Here is a 12123-nt window from a genome sequence, read left to right on the forward strand (position 1 = left end):
AAATCCGCGAGAACGACTTCCTGACTTTTGATGCGATGCGACATGCAGCTCAGTGTGTAGGCAGAGCCATTCGAGGCAAGACCGACTATGGCCTCATGATCTTTGCAGACAAGGTGAACATTTCTTTGTTGTTTTAAATGTCTAAGTAAGGTTAGACTCCTCACTCAAGTTATCTAAGCTCCCTGGTTCTCACCCTCAGCGTTACGCCAGAGCCGACAAGCGTGGCAAACTTCCCCGCTGGATACAGGAACACATCACAGACGGCAGCCTTAACCTGACCATTGATGAGACGGTGCAGCTTTCCAAGCACTTTCTGCGGCAGATGGCACAGCCATTCAAACGGGTAAGTCCAATTTCCTCTTTAAAACATCCAACCTGCTGTAAAGACACTGACCCAAAAAAGCAACACTAAAAGTCCAATTCTATGTACAATATCAAAATCTGATTTCTTTGGGAAATTAGTACATCTAAATGAGATGTATTGTTTGTTGGTTATGCTTACAGATGATGCTTTTGGAAATGGTGATGGATCATTATTTATTTTGTATGTTTTACAGGAGGATCAGTTAGGCCTGTCTCTGCTGACCCTGGAACAGCTGCAGTCAGAGGAAATGCTGCAAAAGATCTCTCAGATTGCTCATCAGGCCTAATGTTTGTCATCAAAAATCACTTAACCTTTGACACTTGTACATATTTAAAAAATGTTTTTCATCAATGTCAGTAATAAATACTGATTATTTCTACAAACCGACTGGCATTACTGTTCACTTTATTACACGGAATAACTTACTGCATCTTATTTTATAATTTTTTGTATACATTTTTTTTTACCCAATTTTGTTAATTTCTATTCACTCTTTAGTTATTACAACACATCTTCAAAATGCCATTCGTGCTCAGGCACACCTCTACCACATACATGAGCTCAAAGCTGCCATGAATTGGTCAGTGTCAGAGTGCTCAAAAACCACAACCAGATCTGCCTACATGAACCTCTGGCCAAAGAAAGCCGTGTCATCCCCAGGATTTTAACTTTTAATCTGTCAATAAAAGGTCAATGGCTGAAAGTCACTTCATTCCTACTGTCCTATAGAACTATCCAAACTGTAGCAGGTGAAACCCTGAGCAAATTTAAATGCGTGCAGAGATTTCCTCCTCTTTCCATTAAACAATGAACCAGTGAACAGGTTCAAATTCCATTCGTGGTGCTCCAGCATTCATTGATTTTTAGCAGGCAGATTTATACTATAGCTTATCATAGCATTCAAATGATTTGATGAAGTATTGTGAATGATAAATAAAAGTTTATTTTGTTCTTCAGCATACGGAGTCTGTACATGAACTGTTCCAAGTAAATTAATGTATTAGATTGGACGATAATAAAATGTAAAACCAATTTGTAGCTGGGATGCTTGTACCATTAAAAATTTTTTTTTAATATGTACCATTTAACAAAATTGCAACTAACTTTGAGTAACCTACATTGTATTCTGGTTTTAAACACACTTGCAAAATCTAGCACAATCTCCAGTAAATTAATCAAACCCTATTTAAATCTGAAGTCTTTTGTATCGCAATGTTATATATTAGATTTAACAATACCATTTATTGTTACTTTGGAATGCAAACCATAACAAAATTCTATATAAATAGAAAAAAAACTAATGCTTACCTGTAATAATTCAGCGAAATGAACATTTTAGGTACAGCAGTATGTAATAAGTTAAAATGTTACAGTGCAATAGATTCACAGGCTCAAAAAGATAAGACTAGTATAGTCCACTTCATCTGAAATAAATACTATGTTGGTTATAAACGTAGTGTTGTATTATGGACACAGGAGTCGGACCTTGGCTAGAAAGGATTAACCTTCTCCACTTAAAGAGCTCCGGCGAGCTAAACTCTGAGTGCTGGAGCTGAGAGCACGACTGTCTGTCAGCCTGTTGAGATTCTGGACATAGGAATAAAAGACAGAAAAACTGATTGATTACATGCTATTAAAATACACTGTTCATGCATGCACTGCTTACATGTGAACTGGCATAACTTAAACTCTTATGAAGTACTGATGATGTGGAAAATTTTGCAGTGTATTGGCGAGTTCTTACCCTTATGGTGTCCTGACTCTCCCTTATTCCTACATTCAGGAAATTGAGGGAATTTGCTCTTTTCATTCTGCCACAAAAAACACAATTTATTATTATTTTTTTTTTTTACAAAAGCCCTGCACATACATAAGCTGAGCACTTAAAACAACTTGTAAAATGTAAAAATGTAAAAATTCCTCCGATTCTGGTTTGTGTGAACCTGACTGGTTCATGCTATTGTGGTGCACTTTATGCTGAATTGAGTTCACACCAGGCAAGTTTTTCCACTCGTCTGGTTGTGTGGAAAATGTCTGGTTTGGTGAGCCTGTGTCCACTGCTACTTCAGATTTCTGTTATTGGCTAAAACAGGACATAGTCTTCTATTGCTTCTATTGCTTCTATTTGTTCTACATTCTGAACTGCATTTCTGCTCCCCACACTTATAAAGAGTGGTTATCTGAGTAACTGTAGCCTTTCTGTCAGCTCAAATCAGTCTGATCATTCTCTGTTGACCTCTCTCACCAACAAGATGTTACAATCTGCCACTTCCTGGATGTTTTTTGTGTATTTTACCATTTTGAGTAAACTCAAAAGACTCTTGTGCATTCAAATCCTAGGAGATCAGCAATTTTTTAAACAATTTAAGACAGCCTATCCAGTGGTGGACGAAGTCCACCAACCATGTACTTGAGTTAAAGTAGAAAAGTATTTTACTTGGTAAAATATTACTCCAGTAAAAGTAAAAGTGCTCCCTTTAAACATTCACTTGAGTAAAAGTACAAACGTATTTGCCTTCAATTGTACGTAAGTATCCAAAGTACTATGATTTATTATGGCTATAATGTTATTAATCAACTTGGTTTATGTGGAAAGACTCTAATGTTACTCTCAGCACACTGATCTATTAATAGAATGATATTAATGAGTTGATCACTAATTGATATCTATTAAAATGATCATGAGCCCAAAACCTTCTTTTGAACTACTTGAAAATATTTTTGTAAATAAGGCCACAGGTGTTGTGGCAAGTTAGAGTCAAGAGTTTCTTCCACTGTTTATTATTCTCAAAACTTTCTGCTTGCTGTTGAACTGACGTTGAACTGTATGTTGGTGCCACCACCAGGAGGCAATAAAAACAAGTTCAAAACAGAGCACGAGCTTGACCCTGATTGGTGGCTTGCTGTGCGTTTGACCAGTTACGCTTTAATCCACTGATAAATAAAAAGGAACGACTAATTTTACGAAATGTAGTTGATGTAAAAAAAAATGTTAAAGTAAAAGCCTCCCCAAATGGAAATACTTCAGTAAAGTACAGATACGTGAAAAAGCTACTTAAGTACAGTAATGGATTACATTTACTTCGTTACTGTCCACCACTGAGCCTATTTGGCACTAGCAATCATGGTCAAAATAACTAAGTTCACAGGTTTCTCCAGGTTTCTTCTTGGCCATATCTGCATAATTTTACACAAAGCACTGATGCCACATGATTGGGAGATGAGATAACTGCATTGATGAGAATGTGTCGAGGTGCTTCTAATAAAGTGCACAATAAGTGTATTTAATATACAACATGCGCCAATACCAATAATCTGTAGGCTAAATAATAGAACACACAAGTACCCAGGATTGCGAGGCACCGTTTCTTGTGTTCCAGCCCCTTTCAACTTCTGAACCAGCTTTTCACTGCTCCTCCTCAAAGATTCCCGAAGCTTTGTGAAAGAACCACTGCGCTTCAAACCTTCCTACAGCCAAAATAAAATTATATTAGAATTTTGGTATGGAGAGGGCAAAGAGAGTACAAATTCTGAGTGTACCTGTCTAGGGCTTCCCTCTGGGGTCTGTCCCCAAGATGGTCTTCCATCTCCTGCATGTATGAGAATAAATACTTAAGAATTTTAACATAAACATAAAACACTGAGGCCATAGTGCAACTACATAACTACATGTTTGACAACAGAGGGAAACAGTAGATTTTGAACTATTCCACTCAGTGATTTAGCTTAGTTTCCATTTACACCCCCCCCCCCTGTTAAATGTGTGAATGTTAACCTGATAGTCATTATTGCATTAATACACAGTACAGTCTCAAACCCATCACTGACCTGTTACCTGTGCATAACATTAATTTAAAACCATATTTGACAGTACTTGATGAAATTTACCCTCCACTGATCCGAACTCCTTCTCATGAGCACGTGTCAGGATCTCTTTATACAGAGCTTCAGCTTGTCTGTACTTTCCTTGCTTGAGGTAGCATGAGGCCTGTTAATTAAATACACACATTCTCTATATAACATACACATTTCTCCTCTCGAGCACCTCTTATTACAAGACTCTTTACCCAAAACTATCACTAGTCCTTACCAGGTTATTTTTGGTTTTGGCCACATTAGCATCATCTGGGCCCAACCGATTCTGGTAAATTTGCAAGGCCCTTTTATAGTAATCCTCCACCTCCTGGTACTTTCCCTGGTTCTGGCACAGCAGAGCCAGATTATTGAGCTGCTTTGCTACATCAGGGTGGTCTTTCCCGAGGACCTACAGAAACAGCAATATTATCCTCTGATAGGAAGAAAGTTACGACAAACTTCTGAGATGTCTGTTGGAAGAAATGGCCTCATTTGGCTTATTTCATAAACGAAGGTCAGAGAGAAAGAAGACTACTAATTAATGGTTAAAAATGAAGTGTAATCAAGACAAGAGCAGACTTTGTTAATGGCAGATACACAGAGATGTAGATGTAGATGTAGATGAATGGTGTGTAAGAAGGAAAGCTAATGTACCAAACGGGAGCAATGCTGCTTTTTAATTGCAAGTAGCTACTGGGCAGTTAACATTTTAACAATTGAGTTGTGTATTTTACTTTTATTGACATACAATTTACACCCTATATTTGTAATCTTATGTTATTTATGTATCCTGTCATTTGATTTTAAACTCAGCTGATCTAAATATACTGATTTCAAATAATGAGCCAACTCTTAACTAGTAAATATTTATTTGGATATTACGGCATGTTTGAAAATGACACCTTATGCTGTTATTTTTAAAGCAGCTTTAAGCTAGGTAAAAGAAAGGAACGTTCTATATTTTTGCTAATATAATTCTGCATATTAGAAAGTCTCCATATTAGAGGAAATGAAAAAAAATTCTTAATAAATCGGGTGTTATGCAGTGTAATTGCATTTAGAATGCATTCCTTTAAATTATCCATGTGCTGTACACATAAACTTTTCTGTCAAAGGCTAAAAGCATATCGGAACTAAGTCTGAAAAAGTGTTTCCTCTATGCATAGAGACTTTCAAGACACGACGTACCGTTTACATGACTTCAAATTATTAACTTTCAAAATCAGACAGTACTCTAGTTATTAGTGTGCATCTCAGTTTTAGCAATTAAGTGTTAAAGGTCATCCGCAAAGACCCATTTGCAGATATCTTGCCATCATGAGCTTTGCCCCTGTCCTGTATATAAATACTGAGCTATCTATGTCCTACAAAATAAAGAACAGGACAGAACAAAAAAAAAAAAACATTTTAAAGTGCAAAATCAAGTTAATGTAGTGTTAACGGCAAAAAAAAAATATATATATATTTTTTGCCTTCAATGTATTACCTTTTCCCTTATCTCCAGTGCTCTCTTGCACAGAGGCTCTGCTTCTTTATACTTCCCTCTTTTACCATAGAGTACAGCCAGATTATTCAGAGTAGCTGCAACCTGTACACATTTGCACAAGCACACTTAGACAAATGATTTTCTAATTGTATGATATAATATCACTCAATAACAATGTAATAACAGGGGAAAATATAGAGGAACATACTGCTGGGTGGTCCATGCCAAGTGTCTCTTCACGTATTGTCAATGCATCATTCAGCAGAGTAGCAGCCTCTTTATATTTGTTCTGGTCCCTGTACATAGTGTAAAGAAGCCGCAAACCCATTGCTAAACACGCTGACAAGATGGAATAAGAATGAACAATAGAGACTATTGACATTTTAGCCTGTCGATCACCTGTACACGAGAGCTAAGATGTTTAGCATAGTGGCCACATCTGGATGACTGTGTCCAGAGGTTTTTTCAAGGTCCTCCAAAGCCTGTTTGCAAAGAGGCACGGCTACCTCATAGCGGCCCTGAGAGGCGTACTGAATCACCAGGTTGTGTAGGGTTCTAAGTCTAGCAGGGATCTCGAAGCCTGCCTGGTTGGCTGCAGTTATGCCACTGCGGTGCGGCTGAGAGACTGAAAACACAAAAGGATGAAAGTAATAGTAACTAAAACGGATAATGACCTGTGGTACAAGAGGTCTCTACTGCCACACTACATGTACTACATACTGCAACCTGTATAGCATTCAAGGAAATAAAAGAGGACACATTATGCTGTGAGAATTTCACTACTATGGTTTTCATCTATTTGTCTCCTTAAAGATAAGGATCACTGTAATCAGTACAAAGTTCTTTGTTACAAAGATTGTTGCCAATGAAACCTCTCTATCCGGATGAAACGTGGTCTCTTCCACAAGGGTTTGCTGAATGGTTTGATGAGCATATATAAAAGACCTGCTATGGCCTTTAAGTAACTAGATCTCAACCTGAATGTCTATGGGATGTTTTGGATTGATATAACTCTTTAATACCATTGTTACAAACACATGAGTATATTTTTAGAACTATATTAATCCATGCCAAGACTCACTGAAGCGGTTTTAGTAACTCATTGTGGCCTTTAATTAGTCACATATCTATACATGCTGTATATTACATTCTATTACATCATGTTATGTTAATGTAATTAATTTTCATACTTCCGCCTCATTATTTTGAGATACACTGTTATGTATTGACCTTCAGTATAATATTCACCCTAGTTATTTATACCTTGTTAGTTATTGTATTGTAAACCATTTGAAATGTGCTCTCTTCCTTGTCTATTTTATATGAGTGGTTTTTATGGTGCATATACGATATCACATTTCATGCTTTTTTGAAGACGTGTGCTGCTGTGTGAAGAATTTGAGAAACACTTACTGTGTGTTTGCTCTTCTTCATCAGTGGGAAAGAGATCGTCAAGGGACTCCTTAACTGAGGAACTGTCTTTATCTTCCTTTTAGACAAAAGCAATCACATGTTCTTATACAAATCTACAGCCCAAGAAAGCATACTAGATACATACATCATTTATCAGCCACCAAAACTAATATTTAAATTCATTAGTATGTGTTAGCTGGTAATGTTCAGTAAAAATATGCACATTATTGTAGTGCTCCAATATACTTTCGTTTTCTTTGGGGTTCGATTCTCACCAGTAATAATTCGTCCTCGTCGTACTTGCGGATACTGCTCATGAACTGCAGGTGTTTGTTTTGCTCCTCGAGTGTCACCACTTCCTGTTCGCACTGTTGCAGCTTCAGCTGAGCTCCAGCCAGCTCGTCTCGCAGCCACTGGTTTTCCTGGCATAACCGCCTCACCTGAGCACGCAGCTTCTGCTTCTCTGCCTCTAGAGAACCCAGGTGTGCTGACAGAGCCATCATCATCTGAGGTAAGGAGTTAAGGGAAAAACATCAAATTGCTCTTTGACTGTGAGTATATTAAGTATTATATTACTATACTTTAGCAGTACAGTAAACAACAACTATTACAGCTTATCCTACACTCAAGATTTTAATGGTAAATATGTGCAGTCTGATCCACACACATACTTTGGTAATGCGTGACCTTTCTTGAGCCTTAGATCTGAAAGGATGAACTGTATAAACTGTAAAAATAAAAAGCTGGTTTGAAAAACATCTTATCATATTTAATAATTAATTAACTCAATAATTTACCTTTTGAATTAATGATTGTGTTATACAATACATTTTTATTGGTTTGCCTATTAATGGACATTTTAATGTGAGTTACAAATAAGCAGGGGTTTTTTTTATTCATTTCTCAACACAGGTAAATATTTACATTGCTATCCGGGGTAACTGATTAGCTTGAAAAGTACTACAGTAAGACTTGAACATGACATAAACACATATAAATAGATGCATAAACATATCTAAAAATCTAAAAAGTAATGGTAATGTATTTAAACAACAAATATAGACATGATATGTTTGGCATATGAATTAAGAGAAGTATAGACTGCATGTCAGAACTCAGTGACTGTTCCTAAAGCCCACCTGTGCCTCCCCTAATCCCAGATCTATTTTGTCCAGGGACTGTAAAATGATGCCACTCTTTTCCTCCTCTAGGCTGTTGCTGTCACTGCTGTCACTAGATGTCTGACTCAGTAGTGTCCCCTGCAGGTTGTCCAGCAGAGTGCGATTCTCTCCACGCAGAGCCTCCAGTCCTGCAATCACCTGCTTTGTGCTGCTTAAGATCTCCTCGGCAGACAGCATGGCTCTGGGTTTACTCAGCCCTACAGATGTAAAGCAATGTATGACACTCTACTTCACTTTATGCATTAAAATGCCTCTAGCACTTTGACACTATGGACATAAACTGTATATTTTTTCTGCAGAAACAGTAGGGTGACCATCAAAGTCTTATAGTCTTTAGTTTATTGCTGTTTAGTAGCAACTTTGCTGTGCCTTTTGCACAGTGTAGTTGTAGTTTACAAACATACAATTAAAAAAATACAGGATAGCCTTAAAATCTACACTAGTTAAACAATGAGAACAGAGCAGGATTTATTTATTTTAAAACTATTGTCAGTTTTAGTTCTTTGTTCAAGGTAATACAATACAATACACAATTATTGGGACATCTACATTTTTGGAAGAGCATGTGGTTCTTCCAAAAACTGTAACCACAAAGTTAAAAGTACACAATTGTACAGGATGTCTTTGCATGCAGTGGCATTACATTTCTCAAACCTGTCCCAGCATGGCAATCCCCCTGTGCACAAAATGAGCATCATGAACATATGGTTTATTTAATTTTGAATAGATCTTCAGTAGCCGGCTACAGAGCGCTAAACTCAACCCTATTAAACAACTCTAAAATAAATTGTACACTCCAGAATCTAGTGGAATATCTTCCCAGAAGAGTTGATTTAATTATAACAGCAAATGGGGACTAAAACCGAACATTTGAATCTTATAGCCAGTGCAACCAAGACCAGTCAAGTAGCAACTGATTAGTTACTATGAGCACATCCATTTATAGGAAGTGCTTCGGGGGATGAGAAGGTTGAGTGAATCGGAATACACGTTATGAAATTTCCGTTTAGTGATCACTGGGCATTTAGTTGAACAAAGTGAATTACTCATTCCTATTCCTCATAACTGCTAAAAATAAAAATGATCTTAACAATGATTTCAGTTAACAACACCTTATATCAACAGTCATATTCAGATTATATCAGCAATCATCCCGGTCAAATATAACTTTCCAGTTACAAAGTAAACACCAAAGTACAGTGATATTAAATCGGAGAACTGTATCATTGTGTCCTTTTAAACAGAAAGTAAAAATGTACCATCAATAATGATGCTTTTTATTCCAGAACTCACAAAATACTTTGTATATTATTACATTGCTTATTATGTCTATTATATTTCTAAAGGAATGTGATAAATACCAACACCTAACCCACACAAGAGTTTTTTCTTACAAAACATTTCACTAAGGCCTCAACTACAGCTGGCTAACATGAACCCACTTTCTTTCTTTTCATTCCACCCACAAAGACATTGAACTATGCGAGTTAGGTTTAGTTTGTTCAACTACGTTGTGCTGTTTACTGTATGTCCTGTTACCCACTGAGTCAGATATCAGAAATAGCAAACATGTTTAATGAACTACAGCCAGCAGAATAATGTAACTCCTAAAAGTCTTTAATAGATTGTGAACAATTCTGGATCAGGATTGAATCAGGAATTTTAAATTTTTTTCTCATCAGGAATGTATCATAATACATCTAAAATCGCTCCTAGGTGTAGGAATGTGTGTGCTCTGAAATGGAATAAGGTTCTATTCAGGGTGTACCTCATGCCCTGTATTCAAAGAATAGGCTCCAGATACACCAAAAGCGATTAGTAAAGATAACAAAGATGAAGGTTATGATATATAAGACAACCTAAGATGACTTTTGACGAGGCCAGAAGCATGTTATTCAGTTTCAAAAAGTCTTTCTTTTCTACACATTGCTGAGATGTTGGTGGTGAAGTTTTTCAGCCCTTAACAATAATATGAACACTGACTGTTCACCATTTTATTAAATTATATTACAATTATACCAGTTATGTCCAAAAGTCCTGTCCTTAGAGACTGTTTTTAACCATTTAGTATTTTTTTCAACCCTTCAACCAATATTCTGAGCATGGACTTTAGAACATGTAGGCACTTTATTACATTATCATAACATATTTTCACACGTTTGCTGGTGAAGGAGACTTGAACAAACCCTATTTTAGGACATTGTGTTAATTTTTATTGTAATTAAATTATTTACATCAAAATACTCCTTAAAAATGAAAATAAGGCATATCGTAATTATTATTACCCTACTTGTAAGTGTCCAATGGTTAAAAGTCAATTTTGCTACAGAAGACCATATATATATATATATATATATATATATATATATATATATATATATATATATATATATATATATATATATATATATATATCCATGCTCTATATATATATATATATATATATATATATATATATATATATATATATATATATATATATATATATATATATATATATCCATGCTCTATAGATATATATATCCATGCTATATATATATATATCCATGCTATATATATATATATCCATGCTATATATATATATATATATATATATATATATATATATATATATATATATATATATATATATACAGTATATAAATTGTGCGCCATCTACAGGCATGAAATAGCATCTGCACCCATTTAAGGTGGAACAGAGGGATTCTATGAATTGATGATTAAAAAAAAACTTTTGCTTTCTTTATTGCAAATAAGCATTAATGTTTAAAGTAATTACAGTGTTATAATTAGTGAACATTTATTAAACATGTCTTTATCTACAGCTTTAGCTAGTAAAGATATGTCTCTGTAATCGTCTGTAATAACAGCAAATTACATAAACGTTATCACTTATTAGGATGCAAAGCTCCTGTATATATACTTAGATGAGCATTGTATAGAATAAATAAACACAAAATCATTATTATTACTAAAATCTGAATTATGGCAGCATTCAGCATATTTTTCAAATGTTTTTATTTTGGTACAGTACACAAACATGCTCAGCATTGGTGTATTGTGTAAAATGAGATGACTCTACTTACCTGACACAAACACGGAGGTGGAAAAACCTGAAGATTTAAAGGTTAAATAGTTCGTCAACAGCCCAAAATCTCCATTGAATGCAGTTGATTAAACACCAGGCATTCAGTGAGAGGGTTTGGTAATTATTCACCGGTGACCGAAGCTTTACCTGGTCTGCTTCTTCCCAGCATGCACAGCGGCAGTGATGCACACCATCCCTTCACACAGAGACAGAAACAAGCCGCTGACGCCGCCCATTACACACCTGCAGCTTTTCCAGGCAGGACCTGCACAGTGCTGCTACTGCTGCTGCTGCTGATGATTCACTACTGCACTACTCAACATTTATTTGACCTTTAATCCTAAAACAAATACAACTGTTCGTGTAATTGTGTCTAAAATTATTTTAGCTATGTACTAAAAGACATAGTGCCACAAAAATGTATTTTATATTAATAAATTATTCACTGTGATGTATTGAGTTTGTAACAAGACTGACTTTTAAATATACACTGATCAGTCATAAGATTATGACATTTTAACATTATGACTGGTGAGTGAATTACACTTATCTCTTCATTGTGGCACCTGTTTGTGTGTGGGATATATTAGGCAGCAAGTGAACATTTTGTACTCAACGTTTATGTGTTAGAAGCGGGGAAAATGGGCAAGCGTAAGGATTTGAGTGAGTTTAAAAAGGACCAAAGCTAGACGACTGGGACAGAAGGCTGGCTCGTGTGATCCGATCCAACAGACGA

General features: G+C 35.9%; 2 protein-coding genes and 1 long non-coding RNA gene across 5 annotated transcripts in view; 2 read left to right on the top strand and 1 right to left on the bottom strand.

Annotated features, from left to right (window-relative positions):
- ercc2 (excision repair cross-complementation group 2) overlaps positions 1 to 747 on the top strand; it is an 8357-nt gene extending 7610 nt beyond the window's left edge. The window contains exons 22-24 of the mRNA XM_083549276.1: positions 1 to 113; positions 200 to 343; positions 558 to 747. The exon at positions 1 to 113 is cut by the window's left edge and continues 31 nt beyond it. Of these exons, the coding sequence (XP_083405402.1) occupies positions 1 to 113; positions 200 to 343; positions 558 to 650 (350 nt within the window). The 3' untranslated portion in view covers positions 651 to 747. The remainder of the gene's footprint in view (positions 114 to 199; positions 344 to 557) is intronic.
- Positions 748 to 1284: 537 nt separating this feature from the next.
- On the bottom strand, positions 1285 to 11569 carry klc3 (kinesin light chain 3; the record flags this gene model as incomplete). 3 transcript variants are annotated; one of them, XM_083549278.1, is made up of 13 exons in its annotated part: positions 1285 to 1951; positions 2109 to 2175; positions 3711 to 3832; positions 3905 to 3954; positions 4253 to 4352; positions 4455 to 4628; positions 5706 to 5807; positions 5914 to 6001; positions 6105 to 6330; positions 7119 to 7194; positions 7394 to 7772; positions 7992 to 8496; positions 11386 to 11569. In XM_083549278.1, 11 exons carry the CDS (start codon positions 7622 to 7624, stop codon positions 1865 to 1867), a joined length of 1323 nt encoding a protein of 440 aa, XP_083405404.1. In that variant the 3' UTR covers positions 1285 to 1864. The 3 variants fall into 3 exon arrangements, 2 of the variants coding, with proteins under 2 accessions (XP_083405404.1, XP_083405403.1); XR_014534825.1 differs by lacking the exon at positions 11386 to 11569 and having other exon boundaries at positions 3711 to 3828; positions 7394 to 7624; positions 8258 to 8476; XM_083549277.1 differs by lacking the exon at positions 11386 to 11569 and having other exon boundaries at positions 7394 to 7624; positions 8258 to 8476.
- LOC310730370 lies at positions 7502 to 11688 on the top strand. The gene is made up of 3 exons (XR_014534827.1): positions 7502 to 7629; positions 8384 to 8504; positions 11554 to 11688. It is a non-coding gene; the product is annotated as an uncharacterized lncRNA (long non-coding RNA).
- The last annotated feature ends 435 nt before the right edge of the window (positions 11689 to 12123 follow it).

Source organism: Silurus aristotelis, assembly GCF_946808225.1.
Source record: "Silurus aristotelis genome assembly, chromosome: 8".
NCBI classification, from domain to species: domain Eukaryota; kingdom Metazoa; phylum Chordata; class Actinopteri; order Siluriformes; family Siluridae; genus Silurus; species Silurus aristotelis.